The sequence below is a fragment of the Globicephala melas genome, chromosome 3 (genome assembly GCF_963455315.2).
Source record: "Globicephala melas chromosome 3, mGloMel1.2, whole genome shotgun sequence".
NCBI lineage: Eukaryota > Metazoa > Chordata > Mammalia > Artiodactyla > Delphinidae > Globicephala > Globicephala melas.
Window position 1 is genome coordinate 168,874,580 of NC_083316.1, and position 19,806 is coordinate 168,894,385.

General features: G+C 62.4%; 1 protein-coding gene across 3 annotated transcripts; it reads left to right on the forward strand.

Annotated features, from left to right (window-relative positions):
* The first annotated feature begins 1,811 nt into the window (after window positions 1–1,811).
* On the forward strand, window positions 1,812–17,684 carry NCLN (nicalin). Of its 3 annotated transcripts, none has more exons than XM_030845800.2 (15): window positions 1,813–2,118; window positions 7,322–7,512; window positions 7,634–7,778; window positions 9,413–9,507; window positions 10,338–10,418; window positions 11,809–11,912; window positions 12,924–13,012; window positions 13,095–13,234; window positions 13,477–13,655; window positions 14,497–14,584; window positions 14,659–14,697; window positions 14,773–14,936; window positions 15,828–15,881; window positions 15,976–16,054; window positions 16,168–17,684. In XM_030845800.2, the coding sequence occupies exons 1-15, from the start codon at window positions 1,935–1,937 to the stop codon at window positions 16,222–16,224; spliced, it is 1,689 nt and encodes a 562-aa protein (XP_030701660.1). In that variant the 5' UTR covers window positions 1,813–1,934; the 3' UTR covers window positions 16,225–17,684. The 3 variants fall into 3 exon arrangements, with proteins under 3 accessions (XP_030701658.1, XP_030701660.1, XP_030701661.1); XM_030845801.2 differs by having other exon boundaries at window positions 14,776–14,936; XM_030845798.2 differs by lacking the exon at window positions 16,168–17,684 and having other exon boundaries at window positions 1,812–2,118; window positions 15,976–16,138.
* The last annotated feature ends 2,122 nt before the right edge of the window (window positions 17,685–19,806 follow it).

Consider the following 19,806-nt stretch of genomic DNA (forward strand, 5'->3'; position numbering starts at 1 on the left):
TTTTACAGACAGAAAAAAAAGGCTCAGGAGAGGAGGCGGAATGGGCAGCCCTAAAGTCCAAGCCTCGTTATCTGAGCCAAGTTTAGGCCCCTTTCTTGCTTTATCTCTAGGTGAGTGTGCATGTCTTGCCTGTTCATAGCCTGGCCTGGAAGAGTGGGGGTAGATGGAGAAGCAGGTAATAAACATTTGCTGATGAAGACCATGTGGGCCAGAATTTCTCAGTCTTTTCCCTGCCCTGCCAAGCCACTCCTGACTCCTCATGCTTAGGACCTGCCTGGGGATGGCTGGAAGCAAGGGACACAGCTGGAAGGGAGGGGCTGGTGTGTTGGTGTTTTCATGACTCATTCATTCATTCACTCAACAACTGTGTGTCAGGCTCTATTCTGGGCAATGGGGTTGCAGCTATAAACAACCTGGTACCTGCCCGCGGAAAGGTCACAATTTGCTGGGGGTGGCAAACGTCAAACTGAGAAATGTCCAACATCATTTCAGTAAGGAACTAGCCATGCAGAAAGTGGGAGGGGGCCCGCGAGTGTTTTGCAGGAACAGTGGATGCGGCAGCTCTGAGGCTGCACGAGCTTGGTGCGTTCTCATAATACCAACACTTATTGAGCGCTTCACGTATGCCTCATCCTTTCTAAGTGCATTCACGTGGATTATCTTATTGAATCCTCACACACCCCTGGGGAGCCGGGAAAGAGTGTTTGATTATTTATCATCATATTTGGCAGCTGAGGAAATGGAGGCTCAGAGAGGTGAAGCGACTTGCCCAAGGTCACACAGCTGGGAAGTGGAGGAGCTGGGACTTGAACTCATGCTGTTAATCAACACAACTGCCACCTTTCACTTGGGACCGAAGGGAGTCCCACTTCCCTAGGCAACGGTATCAGAACCTGTGGGCTAGGGCCATGTGCTCTGCACCTTCTGGCCTCAGTCTTCCCATCTGTACAAGGGGGTGTGAGTTACTGATGCCCCTTAAGGCCACTGGCCCAGAGAGAATTGGGTTCTCAGGGGGGCCAGATTAGAAAATACAAATTTAAGGCACCCAGTAAAATTTGAATTTCTGATGAACGAATATTATTTTTTTTACTGAGTATGTCCCAAATATAAATACGCCTAAGTATAAATATATCACCAACCCCGCACAACACCAAGCTGCAGACTACAAGTCCCATAATCCATTGCGACATCCCTTTAGGAACCTTCTGTCATGATTTCTTGATACTTCTTTCATTCTTTTATCCAAAAATTATATAAACCACCCACTGTGTGCCAGGCCTTGTGTTAAGCTCTGAGGAATACATCAGTGCACAAAGCAGACACAAGTCTTTGCCCTCATGGTGTTAACATCTATATTTCTTGGGAGTTTTAAGTGATTTTTTTTCCGAACTTCTGCCAGGAAGACTTCAGCTCCCATGACCCCTTATGCTTGTTCAATGAGACTACAATTCCCAGGAGACCTAGCGCATCAGGCCGGCCCCTCTCTTCCTTATTCCCAACTTTCCTCCGGGTCGCAAGGTCACGTCCTGCACAACCCCCTTCCCCCCTCCACCTTCTATCACAGCAAAGACAGGGCCTCAGTAAGTTCCGCCGATTATATATATATTTTTAAGTCTCCGTATTTTCTGACTTGGGGTTTATGTGAAACCTTAGTCAGACGGTCCACCACAGCTTCTTTTCTCGGGGAGTAACGGAATAGGCCTACAACTCCCAGGTGGCTCAGCGCGCGCCGGTCGGACTACAACTCCCAGCAGGCAGCGCGGCGGGCGGACGGCCCTCGGCGGTGCCCGCAGGACCCCGGAGCGGGCGCGGGCTGCCCGGCGCGGCGCCCGCAGGACCCCGGCACCTACTCATGCCTAGGTGAGTTCGCGTGAGCCGTCGCTGCCGCCGTCCCGTCCCCGCCGCCGCCCCGCGCGGCCCCGCCGCCGGCCAGGATGCTGGAGGAAGCAGGAGAGGTGCTGGAGAACATGCTGAAGGCGTCCTGCCTGCCGCTTGGCTTCATCGTCTTCCTGCCCGCCGTGCTGCTGCTCGTGGCGCCGCCGCTGCCCGCCGCTGACGCGGCGCACGAGTTCACCGTGTACCGCATGCAGCAGTACGACCTGCAGGGACAGCCCTACGGTGCGTGGACCCGGGCCCCTGGCCTCCCCCCGGGGCCGGGCTTTCCCCATGGGCTCCTGACCTCCCCCACTTTTGCCTCCCCGCAACAGACCTTCCGCTCAGCCTCTCCCGTCTCCGGGGCTCCGGCCTATGCCGGCCAGGATGCCCCCTCCCTCGGTTCGGTCTCTGCTCCCCGGGCCCCAGGACCTGCCTGTCCCACCTGTCCAGCAGGAGTCCAGCCCGCAGACCTCACTTGGGCCGCCAGACACTTACCCAGATCCCAGGCAAGTCCGAGCCTGGATACCTGGACCGACGCTAGGCCCCCAGCTCTCTCTGCCCCAGGGACCCGCTGCGCTGGCTGCCACAGCACCCCGGCCCCGTCCCCGACAAGGGCTACATGCTCCAGAACGCAGAGCTTCCTCCCACCTTCAGGCCAAGCTGTCCCTGCTCCTTTTCTCCTGGGTCCTCTCTCTCTGATTCCCAGCTGGAACAGAGCCCCAACCTTGGGTCTTCTTCACTTGGAGTGGAGCCTCTCAGCGCGGTTCTGCCAGGCCGAGCTGGCCACCCTTGCACAGCTCCTGGCACCCCGGTGTGTTTTGTCCAGTGTCTGCATTCTGACCCCCTTTAGGGCTCAAGAAGCTCTGATCACTGACCCCAACCTGGCTCCGTGTCAAGGCCCATCTCTCCCCAGGCTCTGCTCCCTGGTCCCAACTCATGAGCCAGGTTCCTCAGAATTCCTTAGCTAATCTTTCAGTCCCCTCCTTTTGGGCTCCTGGAATGCCTTGCACCCTATTTCTTGCTCCCCCCTTAGGTGCATACCCACCCCTCAGCTTCCTGGAACAACACCGGCCCACCCTGGCTCCTTCTTTCCAGGATTTCAGGTCCCCGCGGCTGGATCCTGCCCAGGTCCTGTTCCCCGGCCCTGCTCCCTCATCTGTCAAAGTTCTGACCCCAGTGCCCAAGTCATTCTGAATTTCCCTCTCTTTCCCCAGCCTTGCTGTATCTGGTGTTCCAGAACCTTCTGGCCTCTGGTTTCTCTTCCAGCCTCTGGTTTCTCTTCCAGCCCGGTGCCTTAGGCCCCCACAAGTCAAGGCCCGCCCTCCCCAGTCCCCCTGGTCCCCTCATGTCTGAGCTCTGGTTCTCTTGGATTAGCGTCTCTTGTTGGGACATCAGGCCTAGCCTGAGCCCCCTGGATCCCCTGCCACTGCCAGGCCCCTGGGGAGCCCCAGTGTTGGGAGATTCCCCTCAGATTCCTCATCACCCCAGAGTTATGTCGTTTCTGTTCAGTGCAGTGGTTGTCAACCCAGGGGTCGCTGAGTGATGCCATCGGGTTGTCATGACTGGGGAGCTCCTGGCATCGAGGGGGTAGGGCCAGGGGTGCTGCCCCACACCCCACAGCGCCTGGGACGGCCTCTCCCAGAGAATGACCTGGGCCAGATTGTCAGCAGTGCTGAGGGGGAGAACTTGGGGTTACAGTGATGTCTCTAGACCCCAGGCTCTCGACCGGTGGGGAGGAAGGCCAGGAGCCCCTAACGAGTGGGCAGTTTGTATGCGTTGTTGACATCCCCCTGGGGAGAGGGTTTCAGTCGGTGCTGTCGCAGGTGGTCTTTTGAGATGTGGCTCATGCAGTGGAAGAAGGGGATTTTCAGCACCTTTTGGTGGTTCATTGTAATAAGCTTGAATAGCCACGTGTGACTAGCGGCTGCCGTTCTGGTCTAGCGGATCCTGCAGTCCAGGATCCTAGAACTCTCCAGGTCAACCCGGCAGTCCTTCCCGCACCCAGTCACTCCGCTGTCCCCTCTCGCACTGCACTCGGAGCCTTGCCGGGAGCTCTCCCAACACACCCAGCTCCACTCCGGGACCCTTGGGCAGCTGTAATCCAGCAGCCTGGATGCCCGGGATTCCCCCACCGCCTGCTCAGCACTGGCCTGCTTGCAGTTGTGGCCCCCTCTCCCCGTCCCAGACAGGTGCGCAGACCCGCTCCCTGACTGCATCATTCTCCTCACAGGTCCTCGGGAACCTTCTCTCCTTTCTCCCTGCCCTCCTTCCCTCTTCCCTTCCTTTACCTGAGTTCTTTCCCCTGTTCCTGGATTCCTTCCCGTTCTTTTTTCTGACCCGGTGTCTCCCCCCACCCCACATGTCCTCCTTTCCGGCCCCCATCTTTGTTGCTCATGGTGAGAAACCCGGATGCCGAGTGGGCTCGGGGGTGAGCGGAGGGGCCTGGCAGGGCGCCCACCCGTCTCAGCTCGCACGTCTACACCTCCACCCAGATCACACCAGGCAGCGTCCCCCATTGGCAGGGATGTGAGGTCCCCACCGCTGCCTGGGGAGATACTGGCGGGATAGTTCGGGAAGGCCCGGTGGTGCAGAGGGAGTTCCGGCTCCTCCCCGGTTGCGGAGCCTCTGAGGGCTGGTCTGCTGGGTCACTGCTGATTGCAGCGTCCCCAGCATCACGCACGCCCTTGGCTCCTGCCTCCTGGTGTAACCCTTGCTTTGGGCCTCCTTTCCCAACTTCCTGTTCGCTCCTGTTGAGAAACAGGCGGGCAGGGTGCCGGGAAGGGGAGGCGTGTGCTCTTTGAGCTGGGGTGTGACCCCCACCCCGCCCCGCGAATGGACTCTGGCCTTTCTGGGCTGGGCCGCTCGCGCCCATCCCACTTGGTCCCCTCAGAAACAGCCCTGGGAGGTGGGGATGTGGGCACCCACACCGGGCACGGGGACGGGCTCTCCGCCCCTTGCTGGTCGGTGGCTTCGCGCTACAAAGGACCAGTGCAACCCGCAAGGAGAGAGGACTGGCCCTGGGCCCTCGGTAGAGAAGTCTGTGACCTCTGTCCAGGTGTGGTCCCATTGTGGGAACCAGCGACTTCCGTCCAGGTGTCCAGCGGCTGCCCAGACGCAGGGGTGACCGAGGCTGCGCTGGCTTCAGCCTCATGCCAGCAAAGACGGTCTCTGCTCTTGGGGCGCTCAGCCTCTGGGGGCACTTAGGGGGCTGGCGTCCACTTGATTCCGCTCTCACCCCCTCCTTCCCATCCCCTGGGAAGCCGGTCTCTGTAGGCTCCACAGGCGGTCCTCTGTGTCCCCACCCCGAGGTGACAGGTGACATCCGAGCCGACTCTGGGAGGCTGCGGGCTCCTGGGAGGCTGCGGCTGGACACGTGGGACACGGGGGAGGGGCCTGTCCGGCATTCCCAGAGCTTCAGGGGCCCCTGAAGGTTTTTGCCACTCTCCCCCGCCAGGCCCTCCCAGGCTCCCACGTTGCCCTAAAGCAGAGGAAAGGCCCCGGGAGGGTGGGGTGGGGAGAGGCACACAGCCCCCAGCCTGGGGCATACAGCCCAGCTTGGCTCCTTGGTCACAGACCCCGCCCCTGAGACAGCCCTGCCCTTTCCCACCTGGGGCGCTGTCCTTTCTGTGTTCTGCTGGGCCCCTCCCGCGGACCAGCCCTCAGGATGAGCTGTAGGAAGCCACGCTTCTCCCGACGGCACATTCTTGGGAAGCAGAGGTGGGGACCTCGCTCCCGGCCCTGAGCCTGAGTCCGTCTGGGCACAGGTGTCGCCTTGCCCGGCAGGCTTGACCTCCAGGCAGCACGCTCTGGCTCCCTGGGGGAAGCAGACCTGTTTCTCTGCGTTATGATTTTGACGCTCACTGTGTGGGTCTCCAGCTGGAGGCCCTAAGGGCCGTGTCTGGCCCCCGTGTGCAGTAGGGTTTGTTTGCTTGTTTTGTGCATGCTGGGTCAGCCTGGGCTCGCTGTGTGCCGTTGTCACCTGGGTGCTGGTGGCCCTGGCAGCTGGGGGCCTGCCTGAGCCCCCTTTCCCATCAGTCCAGGGATGGCCCCGAGGGCCCGCCGCTGCATGCCGTGCACCTGTGGGTGCTGGCGCCCCCTCCTCGTTCCGCTGAAATGTCCACGCAGCTTCCCGCCGCCTTTCTCCAGTAGAGCTCTCAGGACAGCAGTGCTCTGTGTCTGAGGGGACCTGCTGCCCTTAGGAAAGCGCCCTGCAGTCCTGGCTGTAGCCTACTTCTGCTCAGGCGGGGAGGGGGCAGCTGCCTGGAAAAGCTTGTGAGCGGGGAGGGGTCCAAGCCGGAAGCAGCCTCTCCCTCCCTCCCTGATTCTCTGGCTCTTTCTTGAGCTCCCAGATGAGAGAAACACGGGTGGTCCTGCCTGCAGGGCACACCAGGCCACGTCTGGCATCATCTGTGGTTACCCTGACTAGGGGGCTCCTGGCATCGAGGGGGCGGGGCCAGGGAGGCTGCTCTACACCCCACAGCACCCAGGACGGCCCAGGGGGAACAGTGCAGCCCTGACTGGAAGAAGATGGACAAACCCTGGTGTTTCCCTTCCTGAGGGGCTTCGGGGAGACCGGGCGTTGGTTCGTTCCATGTCCTGAGCCTGCTGGGCTGGGAGTCGCCAGGCGATGCTGGGTTTGCGCTGGGGTGAACGAGGTCCCTACCCCTGGAACCCCCAAGCTAGTTAGGGGAGTAGATAGCAAGGGCCCCGGGGACATGGACAAGGCCGTGTTAGAGCTGTGAGGGGAGGGGACCCTGGTCTGGGGAGGGTGGGACGGGGGCCACTGATCAGGTCAGCCAGGGCAGGGTTTGGGTTTTCCTCAGGTCATTGGCAACTGTGGGGGGCAGTCCTGTAGCCTGGGGGCTCCCTTTGCTGGGGACTAGACCCTGGAGTGGGTGCTGGGCTCTGTGCTGGGGGTCTCCTGACACCCTGGGCAGGGCGTGAGGCACCTGTGGGGCCCTGCGTCCCGGGAGCCACGGGGAACCTAGGGGAGGAGGGCTGGGGGAGCAGGACCGACTGGGTTCCAATCCCGGGGCTCCTGCTGACGGTCCTGCCTTCCGGGTGGGTGGCTTGGGGGGGTTACTGGCTGCCTCTGTGGGCTGGGGTGGGGGCATCCGCCCCTGAGCTGCCGCAGGGACATGGGGCGGGGGTGGGGCACAGCAGCCAGCCTGGCAGGCAGCCCGCACATCTTCGCGGGGCGGCTGGGTGGGCAGGGACCACGTCACTTTATGAGGGATGACTGTGGCCGAGGTGCAGTGGCGGGGGGAGGGTGCCAGAGCAGTGGGTCCAGCCCTGGTTTAGGAATGTAGGGGTAGGGGGGTTGGTCCAAGGAGAAGGGTCTTCGTTTTTGTTGAGTTCTCGGAAGGCGAGCCGAGGGTTGGGGTGGGTGCGGCTCCGGTGGGTGGGTGGGTGGGCGGGCGGCCAGCTGAGGGACCACTCCCTGCAGGCACGCGGAACGCGGTGCTTAACACGGAGGCGCGCACCATCGACGCGGACGTGCTGAGCCGGCGCTGTGTGCTCATGCGGCTGCTGGACTTCTCGTACGAGCGCTACCAGCGCGCCCTACGCCAGTCGGCCGGTGCCGTGGTCATCATCCTGCCACGGGCCATGGCTGCGGTGCCGCAGGACGTCATCCGGGTGAGGCCCGCCCCGCCCCACCGGCTCCGGCTCCATCCAGTCCAGTCCCCGGTGCCCGCCCTCCAGGGGCAGCCCCGGGCCCCCCTGCCAGAAGCCGCCTGAACATTTGTCTCTCCCGCAGCAATTCATGGAGATCGAGCCCGAGATGCTGGCCATGGAGACCATCGTGCCCGTGTACTTCGCCGTGGAGGACGACGCCCTGCTGTCCATCTACGAGCAGACGCAGGCTGCGTCCACCTCCCAGGGCTCCGCCTCAGCCGCTGAAGGTGAGCTCGGGGTGGGGATGTGCGGAGAGGGGCCCCGCTGTGCAGTTTCCAGGACCCCCTCTCCCGGGCTGGGGGATGCTGCGGTGAGCTTGGCAGTCGGGAGCTCTGCTGTTTGACCGGTCCGGGGGCCATGGGGGAGAGTGAGCTAGCAAAAGTGGTCAAAGAGTTGAGCCAAAGGGATCCAATCGCTGGTGTAGGAAAAGGAAGCTGGTGGGAGTGGGCAAGGCAGGCAGGTTTGTCCACACAGCGGAGTCACCCAGTGGACTCACCCAGCTCCTTGGGGAAACAATGTTTAAGCTGTAAAGGAAGGGTCATTCCTCCTGGCCAGATTATTAGCTGCGTGGATGCTAGACTGGGGGGTGGCAGACTGTGGCCCTCGGCCGCCTGTTTGTGCAAATAAAGTTTTATCGGCACACAGCCAGTGTTTCACACGGCTTATGGGCTTTCACACTACAGTAGCAGAGTTCAGTGGCTGTGACAGACTGGCCCACAGAGCTGAAAATTTCGATTCTAGCAGTTTACAGCAAAGGTTTGCCAAACCCTCGTCTGGATTAAAGTCTGGACAGTGGCCTTCTCCATTGTGGCAGCACAAGAGTGAGTTTTTGGAAAGATCTTAATTTCTAGTTAGAGCGGAGGGGAGGAGGAGGAGTCAGCTGCCTGGTGGAATATTATGCAGCCATTAAGAAACGGCATCGGGTGTGAGAAAGTGCTTATTTTACATTGGTTGTGGAAAAAACAGAATATAAGATCATAGATCAGGATCACAACACTTTCTTAGGCGTAGCTTGTTTGTTTTGGAATAACGCTAGGGTTTATAAGAAGTTGCGGACATACTCCGGTTCCTGAGAGGCACCCTCCCAGCTCCCCCAGTGATGACACCTCCCATGGCCATCACGATTGTGGTTTGTGTCATTGTCGTCGTTGTTTTTCGGCCGCACCGCACGGCTTGCAGGATCTTACTTCCCCGACCAGGGATTGAACCCCGGGCCCTTGGCAGTGAAAGCGCGGAGTCCTCCCCACTGGACCGCCAGGGAATTCCCACTGTTGTATTTTTAAATGTGTAAAGAACGGAAGGGCTTGAGACAGGGTGAGCTCATGGGCGTTTTAGGGCAGTCGCTGCCCCAGGTGAAAAAGTGGCAGGCGCAGTGGGCCACTGGCTTGCGTGGAGCGAGGTGGGCACCGCCTCACCTAGGCTCAGGACAGCACGGAACTTTCCTTCTTATGAAACTTTGAGTCCTCACGCCATCTTCGCTTTCGGGGCTGGGCTGGAGGGTCCTGAGCCATGTGATGGGAAACTCCTGTTTTGGGGTCACTGCTGAAGTGATCCTTGGGAAGCTGGGTCAGAGGTCGTGCACGCGCCATTGTGATTTAGGAACGGTCCTGCAGGGCGAGGGCGCGTACGCACTCCTCACCGGCCTCAGTGGTGTCCGGGTGACTGTTTCACCGGCTCTTATACTGGACACCCAGCTTCTTTCCCGTGTCCAGTTACCACGTTGTGTTCTAGTCTGTGTGGTCAATTCTGCTTTTGCTCAGACTGAACCCCTGGAGTCTGGGGTGCTGGGGTGGTGAGCATGCCGGCTCTGGTCCGGGAAGCCCCCCCGGCTCAGGCCAACCCTCCCCGCCCCTGTCCTCAGTGCTGCTGCACACCGCCACCGCCAACGGCTTCCAGATGGTCACTAGCGGGGTCCAGAGCAAGGCCGTGAGCGACTGGCTCATCACCAGCGTGGAGGTGGGTGCCCGGCGTGCCTCACTGCCCGTCCCCACTAGAGGGAGCCTCTGACCGGGAAATCGGGTCAGGTGGCCGCCCGCCCGCCCTATGGAGAGATGGGCCTCCAGCCACACACCCTGCCTTGCCTCCTCCCCCAACCCCTGCCCCACCGAGAGCCCCCACCCCGAGTGGCCGGCCCTTCCCCTAACAGTAACATCGCGGGAGCTCGGCCGAGCAGGCGGAGAGCAGAGCTTTGGGCAGCAATTAAAGCCTAATCTCCCACCGGGAGGGTGGGTGTATGCAGGCATCCAGGCCAGAGCAAGGTCCAAGTCCTCCCCCTCGCCTCTCCCCACCAGGGTCAGCTCCACGGGCCGCCCATGGGGTTGTCTCGCTGCACCCGCCCCCCCCCCCAAAAAAAAAGCCTCTGGCGGTTTTGTTCCCTTCCCCCCACAAGGAGGCCGCAGCTGAGGCCTTGCAGAGCTGCCCTCTGTCCAGAGAGTAAGGGGCGCGGGGCCTCAGCACAGGCTGCCCCCGGCTCGGCCCCGTGGGCCCTGCTCCTGGCAGGATGACTTTCCCGACTGTTCCCTGCTGGACTGGGCCGGGGGCTGGTTTACGCAGGAGGGCCGGCCAGGGTGCCGGACCCCGACCCCCCGAGCTCTTCCTGCGCTGTCAGGACCTTGCCATGCCTGCCATCAGCAGGGCTCGGCCTTTGAAGGGTGGGCCTGGTTTCCCGCGGCCACCCGCCCACCCCCGTGTCCACAGTGTAGCCGGCAAAGCCGAGAACACTGCCGCCGGGTGGGGGGCGGCCACGGCCTCGGGCCGGCTGCCCCTTCATGCCTGTGCCTCTGCAGGGGCGGCTGACCGGGCTGGGCGGAGAGGACCTGCCCACCATCGTCATCGTGGCCCACTACGACGCCTTCGGGGTGGCCCCGGTACGTCCGTGCCCTCAGGGCCCCGTGAACACCCTGCGGGGCCGGTGTCATCGTGAAGCTTCACTCCCCCAAACGAGACGTGACAGCAGAGGGAGGGGCGCTCCCCGGGGAGGCCCACGAGACCCAGCCCGGGCTTCTCACTGGGGGCCGGTCATGCAGGCACCTCGGCCCGGCATGGCTGAGACCCCAGACCCAAGAGGAGAGCAGGTGCCCGTGCGGACCCCATGTCTGCACAGGCAGTGTTGGGACAGGGGGCCCCCGAAGTCCGGTTCCCGGCACCCCTGAGGGCTGGCCTGGCCAGCGTCCCTCCAGGCTGCAGGCCACCCGGGGCTGTGCCCTCAGAGCCCCCGGCACTTTGGGGTGGGAGGTTCCTGCTGGAGAATCAACAGCCGGCTGAACCGGACAGTGGGTGCTGGGAGGGCCTGCAGCCGGGCGTGCGCCCCTGACCGCGCCTTGCGGGCCGCCTCCCCTGGGAGGCCAAGGCTGTCCTTGAGGACGCTGGGGCCCAGAGGCCGGCCCTGGACAGTCGGCTCACAGCCACTGTCTCACCCTTTTCATCATCCACCCCCACGGAGCCTTTTTAGACACCTGTGTCCTCGTTTTCCCTTTCTTGTGAAATTTTCTTAAATTTTTGAGATGTGATTCCCATAACATAAAATCCATCCTTTTAAAGCACGCAATTCAGAGATTTTTAGTGAATTCACAAAATTTGTGTAGACATCACCGCTTTCTGCTTCCAGAGTGTTCCATCCCCCCAAAAGAAGCCCCGTCCCTATGAAGTCACCCCACCCCTCCCCCAGCCCCTGACAGCCAGGAACCCACTCTCGGTGTCTGTGGATCGGCCTGTCCTGGACGTTTTCCCTCAGTGGGGTCACAGCCTGTGTGTCCTTCTGTGTCTGGCTTCCCTCACTGAGCACCCTGTGGGCCCCTCCCTGTGAACTTGAACAGCGTCGTGTGTCAGTTGGTGCACTGTGACTGTGGGAGGGTCCCAAGCCATGCAAACAACCCAGTTTTTTTCTCTCCAAGAACCAGTCGTTCCCCGTGGGGAATGTCGCCTTAGAGCGCAGGACTCAGACGCCGGGCCGGGGCGGGGGCGGCGGTGGTGGTGGTGTTCACAGCGCGGGGGGGCAGAAGGCCGGAGGTCCAGCTGGAGGGAGCTCCCAGGGCAGATGCCCAGGCTGGACGGAGGCTGCGCACGGGGCTTCCCACGTGCGTGGGGGCCGGGCGGCACCCAGGGGCCGTCGGTCTCAGGTTTGGGCCGCGCAGGGCGGGTGAGCCCAGCTGCGCTGGAGATGTGGACCGGGGGTGAGATGCGGAGGGGGGTTGGGGGGGTGCGAGGCGCCACATGTGGACGTGGGGTGACCTCGGCCTCCTCTCTGCACACCCGCAGTGGCTGTCGCACGGCGCGGACTCCAATGGAAGTGGCATCTCTGTGCTGCTGGAGCTCACCCGTCTCTTCTCCAGGCTCTATACCTACAAGCGCACCCACGCCGCGTAAGTGATGGGGGCAGAGCGGTTCCGACCCTGGAATCACAGCGTCAGGTCGTGGGGCCCAGCTCCTCCCGGGTGCACCCCTGGGAATCCTCCCCAGGAGGTTGGGCTGCCCTCGCTCCTGGAAGAGCCGGGGACACTCCAACGGCAAGAAGCAGAAATACCTGCGAGCCGGTCGCTCAGGCTGGCGTCTCCCCGTTGCGGCCCCGGGCACAGCTGGTCACCGGTGTGGGCGCTCGTCCTTATGTCACGCTGCCCTGGGACGGCAGGGGCCCAGTGACGAGCGAGTCTCCCTGAGCTGCCGGGCCTGGCTCCACGCATGCAGGTGCCCTGAGCAGCAGGAGTGCTTACGTCCTGGGCAGGGAGGGGAGGTTGAGATCAGGGTGTCAGCAGGACCGCGCCTCCTCCTGAAACTCCAGGGGAGGGTCCTTCCTGCTGCTGCCGGGTTCCAGCAGTGATGGATTCCTCGGTCCCAGCTTTACGTGGCCTTCTCTTCCTCCAGGTGTCTCCCTCTTCTATAAGGATCGCCGTGGCCACGGCGGGATGGATGGGGCTGGGGGGGGTGGCACGGGGACATGGTCCTTCACGACACCCCTGGCTTCAGTCCTTCTCGAGGGACAGGGTGCTGAATCACCTGTCACTTTTTATTTCCTGGTTGGTCCACCCAGTCTCTCCTGGTTTCGAGAGTTCAGAGAGGCCCCTGAAGCAATGCTTCTCGCCAGAGGGGCAACAGAGCTGTGCTTCTCACCTGGAGCCCCCTGGGGACACTGGGCCATGTCTGAGGACATTGTGATCATCATGACTCGGGGACTCCTGGCATCCATTGGGTGGGGGCCAGGGATGCTGCTGCATACCCCACAGCACCCAGGACGCCCCGATGTCAGCAGTGCCAGGATAGGGAGGCCCAGCCCTGAAGGCTGGTTGGATTTCATACTTGGGGGGGGAACCACTTCCTCCTTGTCGGGGACCTGGACTCCCACGTGTCAACGCTGGCGCCCCACTGCTTCCTGCTAGGTACAACCTCCTGTTCTTTGCGTCTGGAGGAGGAAAGTTCAACTACCAGGGCACCAAGCGCTGGTTAGAAGACAATCTGGACCACACAGGTGAGCGGCCCCAGTGGCCAGGGTGGGGTCTGGGCCGCCGGTACTCCCCCCACCTCCACCCACCAGCCCTCACTGCACTCAGATTCCAGCCTGCTCCAGGACAACGTGGCCTTTGTCCTCTGCCTGGACACCCTGGGCCGGGGGGACAGCCTGCACCTGCATGTGTCCAAGCCGCCCAGGGAGGGGACGCTACAGCACTCCTTCCTGCGGGAGCTCGAGACGGTAGGTGCCCCGCCGGAGGCAAGGCTGGGACATGGGAGCTTTGTGCACCCTGGGGCCTCGGGTGAGCCTCAGGTGGGTTTTCCGGGGAGGGGGGCAGGTGGGCTTCTCCCTGGGTTCCAGAAGCAGGAGGTTCGGGGAGGGACTTGGGACCCGCCAGACGCGAGGGACCACCGCCACAGAGACAGGCGGGGTTGGGGCACAGCCCGCGGGCACCGGGCAGAGCCTGACAGTGCCCCTCGCAGGTGGCCGCCCACCAGTTCCCTGAGGTGCGGTTCTCCATGGTGCACAAGAAGATCAACCTGGCGGAGGACATCCTGGCCTGGGAGCATGAGCGCTTCGCCATCCGCCGGCTGCCTGCCTTCACCCTGTCCCATCTGGAGAGCCACCGTGACGGCCAGCGCAGCAGCATCATGGACGTGCGGTGAGCACCGCCATCGGAGCAGGCATGGGCCGGGGCATCCACTGGTCCTGGGGCATCCGGCAGGCTTCCTGGAGGAGGTGGCGCTAGAACTGGGGCACGAGCCAGGAGAAGGGTGTGGCTCGGTGGAGGGAAGACTTGGGGCGGGGGAGGCAGGGTACCTCCCGGGGCAGCCCCGCACCCCACGCCCACGCTCACTCAGGTCGGGATGTGTTGCCTCTGAGGCTCCTCTTCTACAGTCCTGTGTTGCTGGCAGCCCTTGGTGTCCCTGGGCTTGTGGCCGTGCCACCGTCCCCGCCTCCGTGGTCACGTGGCCTCTCCCTTGTGCCTGTGACCAAATTCCCCTCCTTACAGGGACACCAGCCGTGGGACTTCAGGCCCCCCTACTCCAGTGCAATCACATCTTAGCTAATAACGTCTGCGGAGATCCTACTTCCAAATCGGGTCCCATTCCCAGGTTCCGGGTGGGCGTGAATTTGGGGGACACTGTTGCCCCCACTACAGGGCGTTACAGCAACTCCACCCTCAGCAGCCCGTGGAGGTGTGGGTGTCCTGACCTCCCCCAAGGTCCAGAGGAGGAGATAGGCCCGGGGCCACCAGTCACTGAGGCAGACGCGCGTCCACGGGGCGCAGGCTCGGCCCGCGCGCCCTGGGTGCAGGGCAGCCCCGTCGGGGGCGGGCCCGTCCCAGAGAGGAGCCTGCAGTGTGGGGGGCGCCCGTCTGCTGGGAGGGCCGTCACCCTGCTTGTCTTTATCGTTATCAGGTATATGCTCGTTCTTGGTTTTTGGCGATTATGAACGATGCCAATTCCTGATACATGTGTTTTTAAAACTTGCCCTCGAAGGTCCCGGGTTGACTCCAAAACTCTGACCCGAAACACGAGGCTGATCGCCGAGGCCCTGACCCGTGTCATCTACAACCTGACAGAGAAGGTGAGCCCCCGCCTGCAGGCCCCCCACCCGCCCGGCCGCTCTGGACTCAGCCCCATGCTCTCCTCTCTCTGCAGGGGACGCCCCCGGACATGCCAGTCTTCACGGAGCAGATGGTAACGTGCGGGTGGGCAGGCGGGGGGGCCGGTGGGGTGGGGCAGGGTCCCGTGACCACGGTCGCTTCCCCGCAGCAGATCCAGCGGGAACAGCTGGACTCGGTGATGGACTGGCTGACCGCCCAGCCGCGGGCCGCCCAGCTGGTGGGCAAGGACGGCACGTTCCTCAGCACGTTGCAGCACCACCTCGGCCACTACCTGAAGGAGGTCAGGCCGCACCACGTCAAGGCCGACAAGCGGTGAGGCCGGGCGCCGCCCCGCCAGCCAGCGGGTGGGCTCTTCTGGGGCCTTCCCCCAGGGCCAGATGGAGCAGACAGAAACACTGGACGAAAAATAAAACGATAAGTGAGAAGTGCAGGTGCCCCGTTAAACGAGTTCCAGGTGAACCACAATTGTCTCAGTGTAAGTATAGCCCACGCAGTGTCTGGGACATACTTACACTGAAAGCCCATTTCTTCTGTATCTGCAGTCCTCGTAGAACTGAAGCCCTGTGTTTTATGTGGCAGCCCTATACTCCCAGCTACTCTTCGTGGACCTTTTGTGTTCTGGGCCTCGGGTGACTCATACCCCAGGTCCCCTCCTGCCCTCGGGATGCTCTTCCCCACTGCAGGCCTCCTGAGTTTTGTCTTCTTTCTGTTCAGGGCTCCCATGCTCCCTGGTTGGACTGAACAAGGACTGGGGAGGGGTGTCTGGGGGATCCATAGGCAGGAGACACCCCCCCGGAAAGCTTGGTGCCCCTCCTGGCTCTCCACCTTCCTCCCAACTCCTGGTGTTCCAGGGAGAGCAAGCTCTTGAATAGAAGAAGAAACTGAGGCTCAGAGTGGACCCACGGCTGTGGAGCTGGGGGCCTCCAATTCCTAGGCTGTGGTCGTTCTCCCTCTATAGAAAGACTTCCCAGACCAGATAATTTCCACAGTAACCACACTTTGTTTTAGAGAGTATACCCCAGAAAGCAACAGGAAAGACATTAGTTGAGAATAAAGCACGGTCCTTCCCCAGGAGGGACAGTGGCAGCCTTGTGCAGGCACACACCTGGGGTGCCCCCTTCCCCCGCCACGTTCCTAGGCTGGTGGGACCTCCGGTGGCCCTGCTATCAGGGTGAGCCTGCTGAGAAAGCGCTCTCTCACCAGGGACCCTGAGTTTGTCTTCTATGACCAGCTGAAGCAGGTGATGAACGCCTACAGGTGAGCGCCCTGGGTCACTGTCCAGGGGACTGGGTCCTCGGGACAGCTGGGGAGCAGCCCGCTGACCCACCCCGCCGCCCCCTCCCCTCCCCAGGGTCAAGCCGGCCATTTTCGACCTGCTTCTGGCCGTCTGCATCGGCGCCTACCTCGGGATGGCCTACACGGCGGTCCAGGTGAGCAGGGGACTGGGGAATGCGAGGCCTTTCAGGAGACCCCTGGGGCGGCCCGAGGGCCTTCCTGTTGGCGGGGTCGCCTGACCTCACTGGAGCCCTCCCGCTGCCCCCAGCACTTCGACCTCCTGTACAAAACAGTTCAGAGACTGCTGAAGGCCAAGACGCAGTGACGCGGCTGCTGGGCGCCGGCAGGAGGGCAGGTCCTTGCCCCGCGGCCTCGGCGGCTGTAACCCTGAATTACAGAGCTGTTCTGTGTTGCTCTTGAGGATTTGGGGGCTTCTTTCTCTTGTTTTTCCTTGGAGCTCCCTCGGAGGAGCGCTGGTGGAGGTCTGTCTGGTCTGGGGCCTGGCCGCGGACTCGGGGACAGACGTGTGGATGAGCCCCTGCCCTGGAGTCGGCCCCGTGGCCCTCGGGGCGCGTAAGCCACGCCAGGAAAGAGGAACTGTGCCCAGCTCAGCCTCGGCCTCACCCCCGCCCATGATGCTGACCGTGGACCTGGTGGTCACAGGCCAACAGGGTCAGGGCCAGGCCACCCCCGTGCTGGCTCTGCGTCTGACCTCGAGGCTGTCCCCACCCCCTCCGTCGACCCGCGTACTCCCTTCTCTCCCGTCTGGAGAGGGTGGCACTGCCTCTGGGTCCCCAGGTTCTGGCCGCCCCCTCGCAGCCTTGTGCCCTCACCCAGCTGGCCCTGGGACACGACTCCCCTGAGCCCCCTTGGGCGGCTGGCGCCTTGAACACCTGGCAGCCTCCCCAGGGGCCCTTGCGCTGCTCACCCTGCTTCGCGCTGCCTCTGCCCCTCCTGCCCCTGCCCCGGACTCTTGGGGCTCCGCGCTCAGCCTGTCCCCCTGCGGAGCTCCCGGGGTGGGGGGAGGCCCCTCTGCCCCTTTCCCTGGGCCTTGGTTTCCTCATATGCAAGGAGGAGGATGCTTTCGGGGGGAGTGGGCACCCCCCCATCCCAGGAGGAGACGTGACCATGGGAGCAGCTCTTCCTGCGACCATGAGGGGGTGGGTCTGGGCCTGAGCCCCACAAACCAGGTGCCTGGTGGGGCCTGAGCTGCTCGGAAGGGGTGGAGGGGGCAGGGCTGGGACTGACCTCAGGGAGACCCAGATTCATTAGCAATACAGTCAGTTAAGTGTTGAGTGCTGGGGGGCCAGGGTCCAGGAGAGGGGACTCCAGGGGCCTCCTGGCCACCATGGAGGGCTCGCCTGCCTTCCAGTTCTGAGGGGCCTGGAGGGGCTGGGGACTGGCTCGCTCCCAAAGCCTCCCGACGCTCACTGGAGGGAACGGGCTCCTGGGGGCTCCTGGCTCCGCTGGACCGTCCTGTCAGGCCTGGGACGGGCAGGCGTGGAGGCTGCAGGTCCTCTGTCTCATCCCACCCTCTCCCTGCCCGGTGGCCCATCTCCCCCAAAGACTGTTTACCGAGTGCCCCGCCACCTCTGGGGCGGGTATGGGCCCGGCCCCGCCTGGCCCATCCTATCCTTCCCCACATGTGAGTGTGTGAGCCGTGGACGAGCTGTGGTTGCCGCGTGAACGTCCTTCCTCCCCAGGGCGCATGGTCAGGATCGCTGACCAGTTGGAGTCAGGATGCTTGTGGGACGCGGCCGGACGATCAGAAATAAAGCCATAATGAATGACAGCCTTGCGTGTCCTGTCTTGTCGGGGGCTGGGGACTCAGGGTTCAGTCCTGCCCACCTGAAAGTGGTTTGCGTTTCCCCGGGGGGTGGGGGGGGCCTGGTGCCCGTATGGAGAGCAGGGTCAGCATCCCTCCTGCCCCCAGCTGAGACTGCTACCACTCCCCACTGCAGAATGGGGTAAAAACCAGTTCAGAGCTGATGGGACACCGGGCCATGTTCCTTTCCTGCGGTGGCTGTCCACGAACTCAGTGTCTCAAAACAGGGATTTGTCGTGTCCCAGCTCTGGATGCTGTGAGGGCGAGGATCCCAGGTCTGTCCCGGCTTCTGGTCTCTGTGTCGTGTGGCCGTCTTTTCTGTCTTCTCTCATAAGGATGCGTCTTTGGGTTTAGGGCCTATCCTACTCCGGCAGGACTGCATGCCAGCTAATCACATCTGCAAAGGCCCTATTTCTCCATAAGACCATAAGTCTGAAGTTCTGCGTGGACGTGACATTTGGAGGGACACCATTCAACCTGATGCAGGGTGCAATGGCTGTGTGAAGGCCACGCCCACTGGTCAGGCGCCGCCACCACCCCCCGCCCCGCCCCCGCCCCGCCACCCAGCCGCAGACCAGGCTACGGGGAGGCCCTGGCTTGGCTGTGGTGCCCCGTGCAGCTTAACGCAGGGGTTCCGGCGTCAGGTTCTCTGCTCTGGCCTGGGAGCTCCCGAGGGTCTGCCTTGAACAAAGCCCTGCCCTCAGGAGCTTGGGTTCTGGGGGTGGGGTAGGATACACAGTACAGAGACGTATGCTGCGGGGACATGAAGCCACAGGCGACGGAGTTAGTGAGGGGGGTGCAATTTGGACGAGGCATCGGGGGAGCCAAGGGAGGGGGTTGTGGGATCCTTTATCCCAGGGAGGTGGGACCCTGGGGGGCTGTGGGCAGAGGAGGGAGCGGGGCCTGACTCAGGTGCTCACAGGCGCCCTCTGCTGGCGGCTGCGGGGGGACAGACAGGGGAGGGCGCCAGGCGCCGAGGACTGTGCTTGTCCAGGTGGGGGCACAGGAGGGGAGGAGTGGGCTGGGTTCCCCGAACCCAGAGGAGGGGCTAGGAGGGTGCTCCTGGGACCGTGTGGGCCAGACCGCAGGGGGTTGCTCAAGTTGCATTAGTGACGCCCATAGGGTCAGGGTCACAGCTGCCTCTCCTCAGACCCCACTCTCCTCCCCCCACTCTCCTCCCCCACCCCGCCCCCCACTGTCCTGAGGCTGGAAGGTGGCTCTGGCCCCAGCACGGACTCATGTAAAACTCCCCACGTCTCAGGGGCAAAGCCAGTCCCTCATCTCCTCATTTCAACACAGGTTGATATTTCTTCCTCGTTTTCCACAAAACTGTTCCATTGACTGTAGCCAAGAAAAGGAAAATTGCAACCACACCGGCCCGGCAGACAGAGATGGCCACCATCTACATGCTGGAGCCTCATCCTGTCCTCACACCCCCAGGTACGTGGATGTGTGTACCGTATGTACCCGAAACCTCGTTCTGGAATTGAGGTTCATGTATAAAAATGGTTTAAGTGTTTCTGTCCATAGGCACAGTGGACAGGCACCCATGAAGCCATCCCACGTGGAGGGCGTGGTGTGTGCATCGTCCCAAACGCCCCTGGCTCCCCTTACACCCCCTGCCTCCGCCCTCCTCCCCAGGCGCCCGCTAGTCTGGTCACTACAGATCAGTCTCGTTCGACTGGTGTCAACCAGTATTTCCCCACCTCCCCGCCACATGCCAGGTACCGTGCGGGGGCCCGCAGGCGCAGCCACCAAACGGAGACCGTGGCGCTCGCGGTCGGCTGGGAAAGACGGATAAATAAAAATAATGCCCTTGGGCTTCCCTGGTGGCGCAGTGGTTGAGAGTCCGCCTGCCGATGCAGGGGACGCGGGTTCGTGCCCCGGTCCGGGAGGATCCCACATGCCGCGAAGCGGCTGAGCCCGTGAGCCGTGGCCGCTGGGCCTGCGCGTCCGGAGCCTGTGCTCCGCAGCGGAAGAGGCCACAATAGTGAGAGGCCTGCGTACCACAAAATAATAATAATAATAATAATAATGCCCGGTGGACATGAGGGGGCTCTTGAGTGAAATCGGGATGACAGG

Bases quoted from the DNA above. Each gene is read 5' to 3' on its own strand.
- NCLN (XM_030845798.2), top strand. From the start codon at position 1,935: ATGCTGGAGGAAGCAGGAGAGGTGCTGGAGAACATGCTGAAGGCGTCC. The intron at 13,656-14,496 runs GTGAGCACCGCC...TTGCCCTCGAAG, and splicing joins AGCAGCATCATGGACGTGCG to GTCCCGGGTTGACTCCAAAA. The intron at 14,698-14,772 runs GTAACGTGCGGG...GCTTCCCCGCAG, and splicing joins CAGTCTTCACGGAGCAGATG to CAGATCCAGCGGGAACAGCT.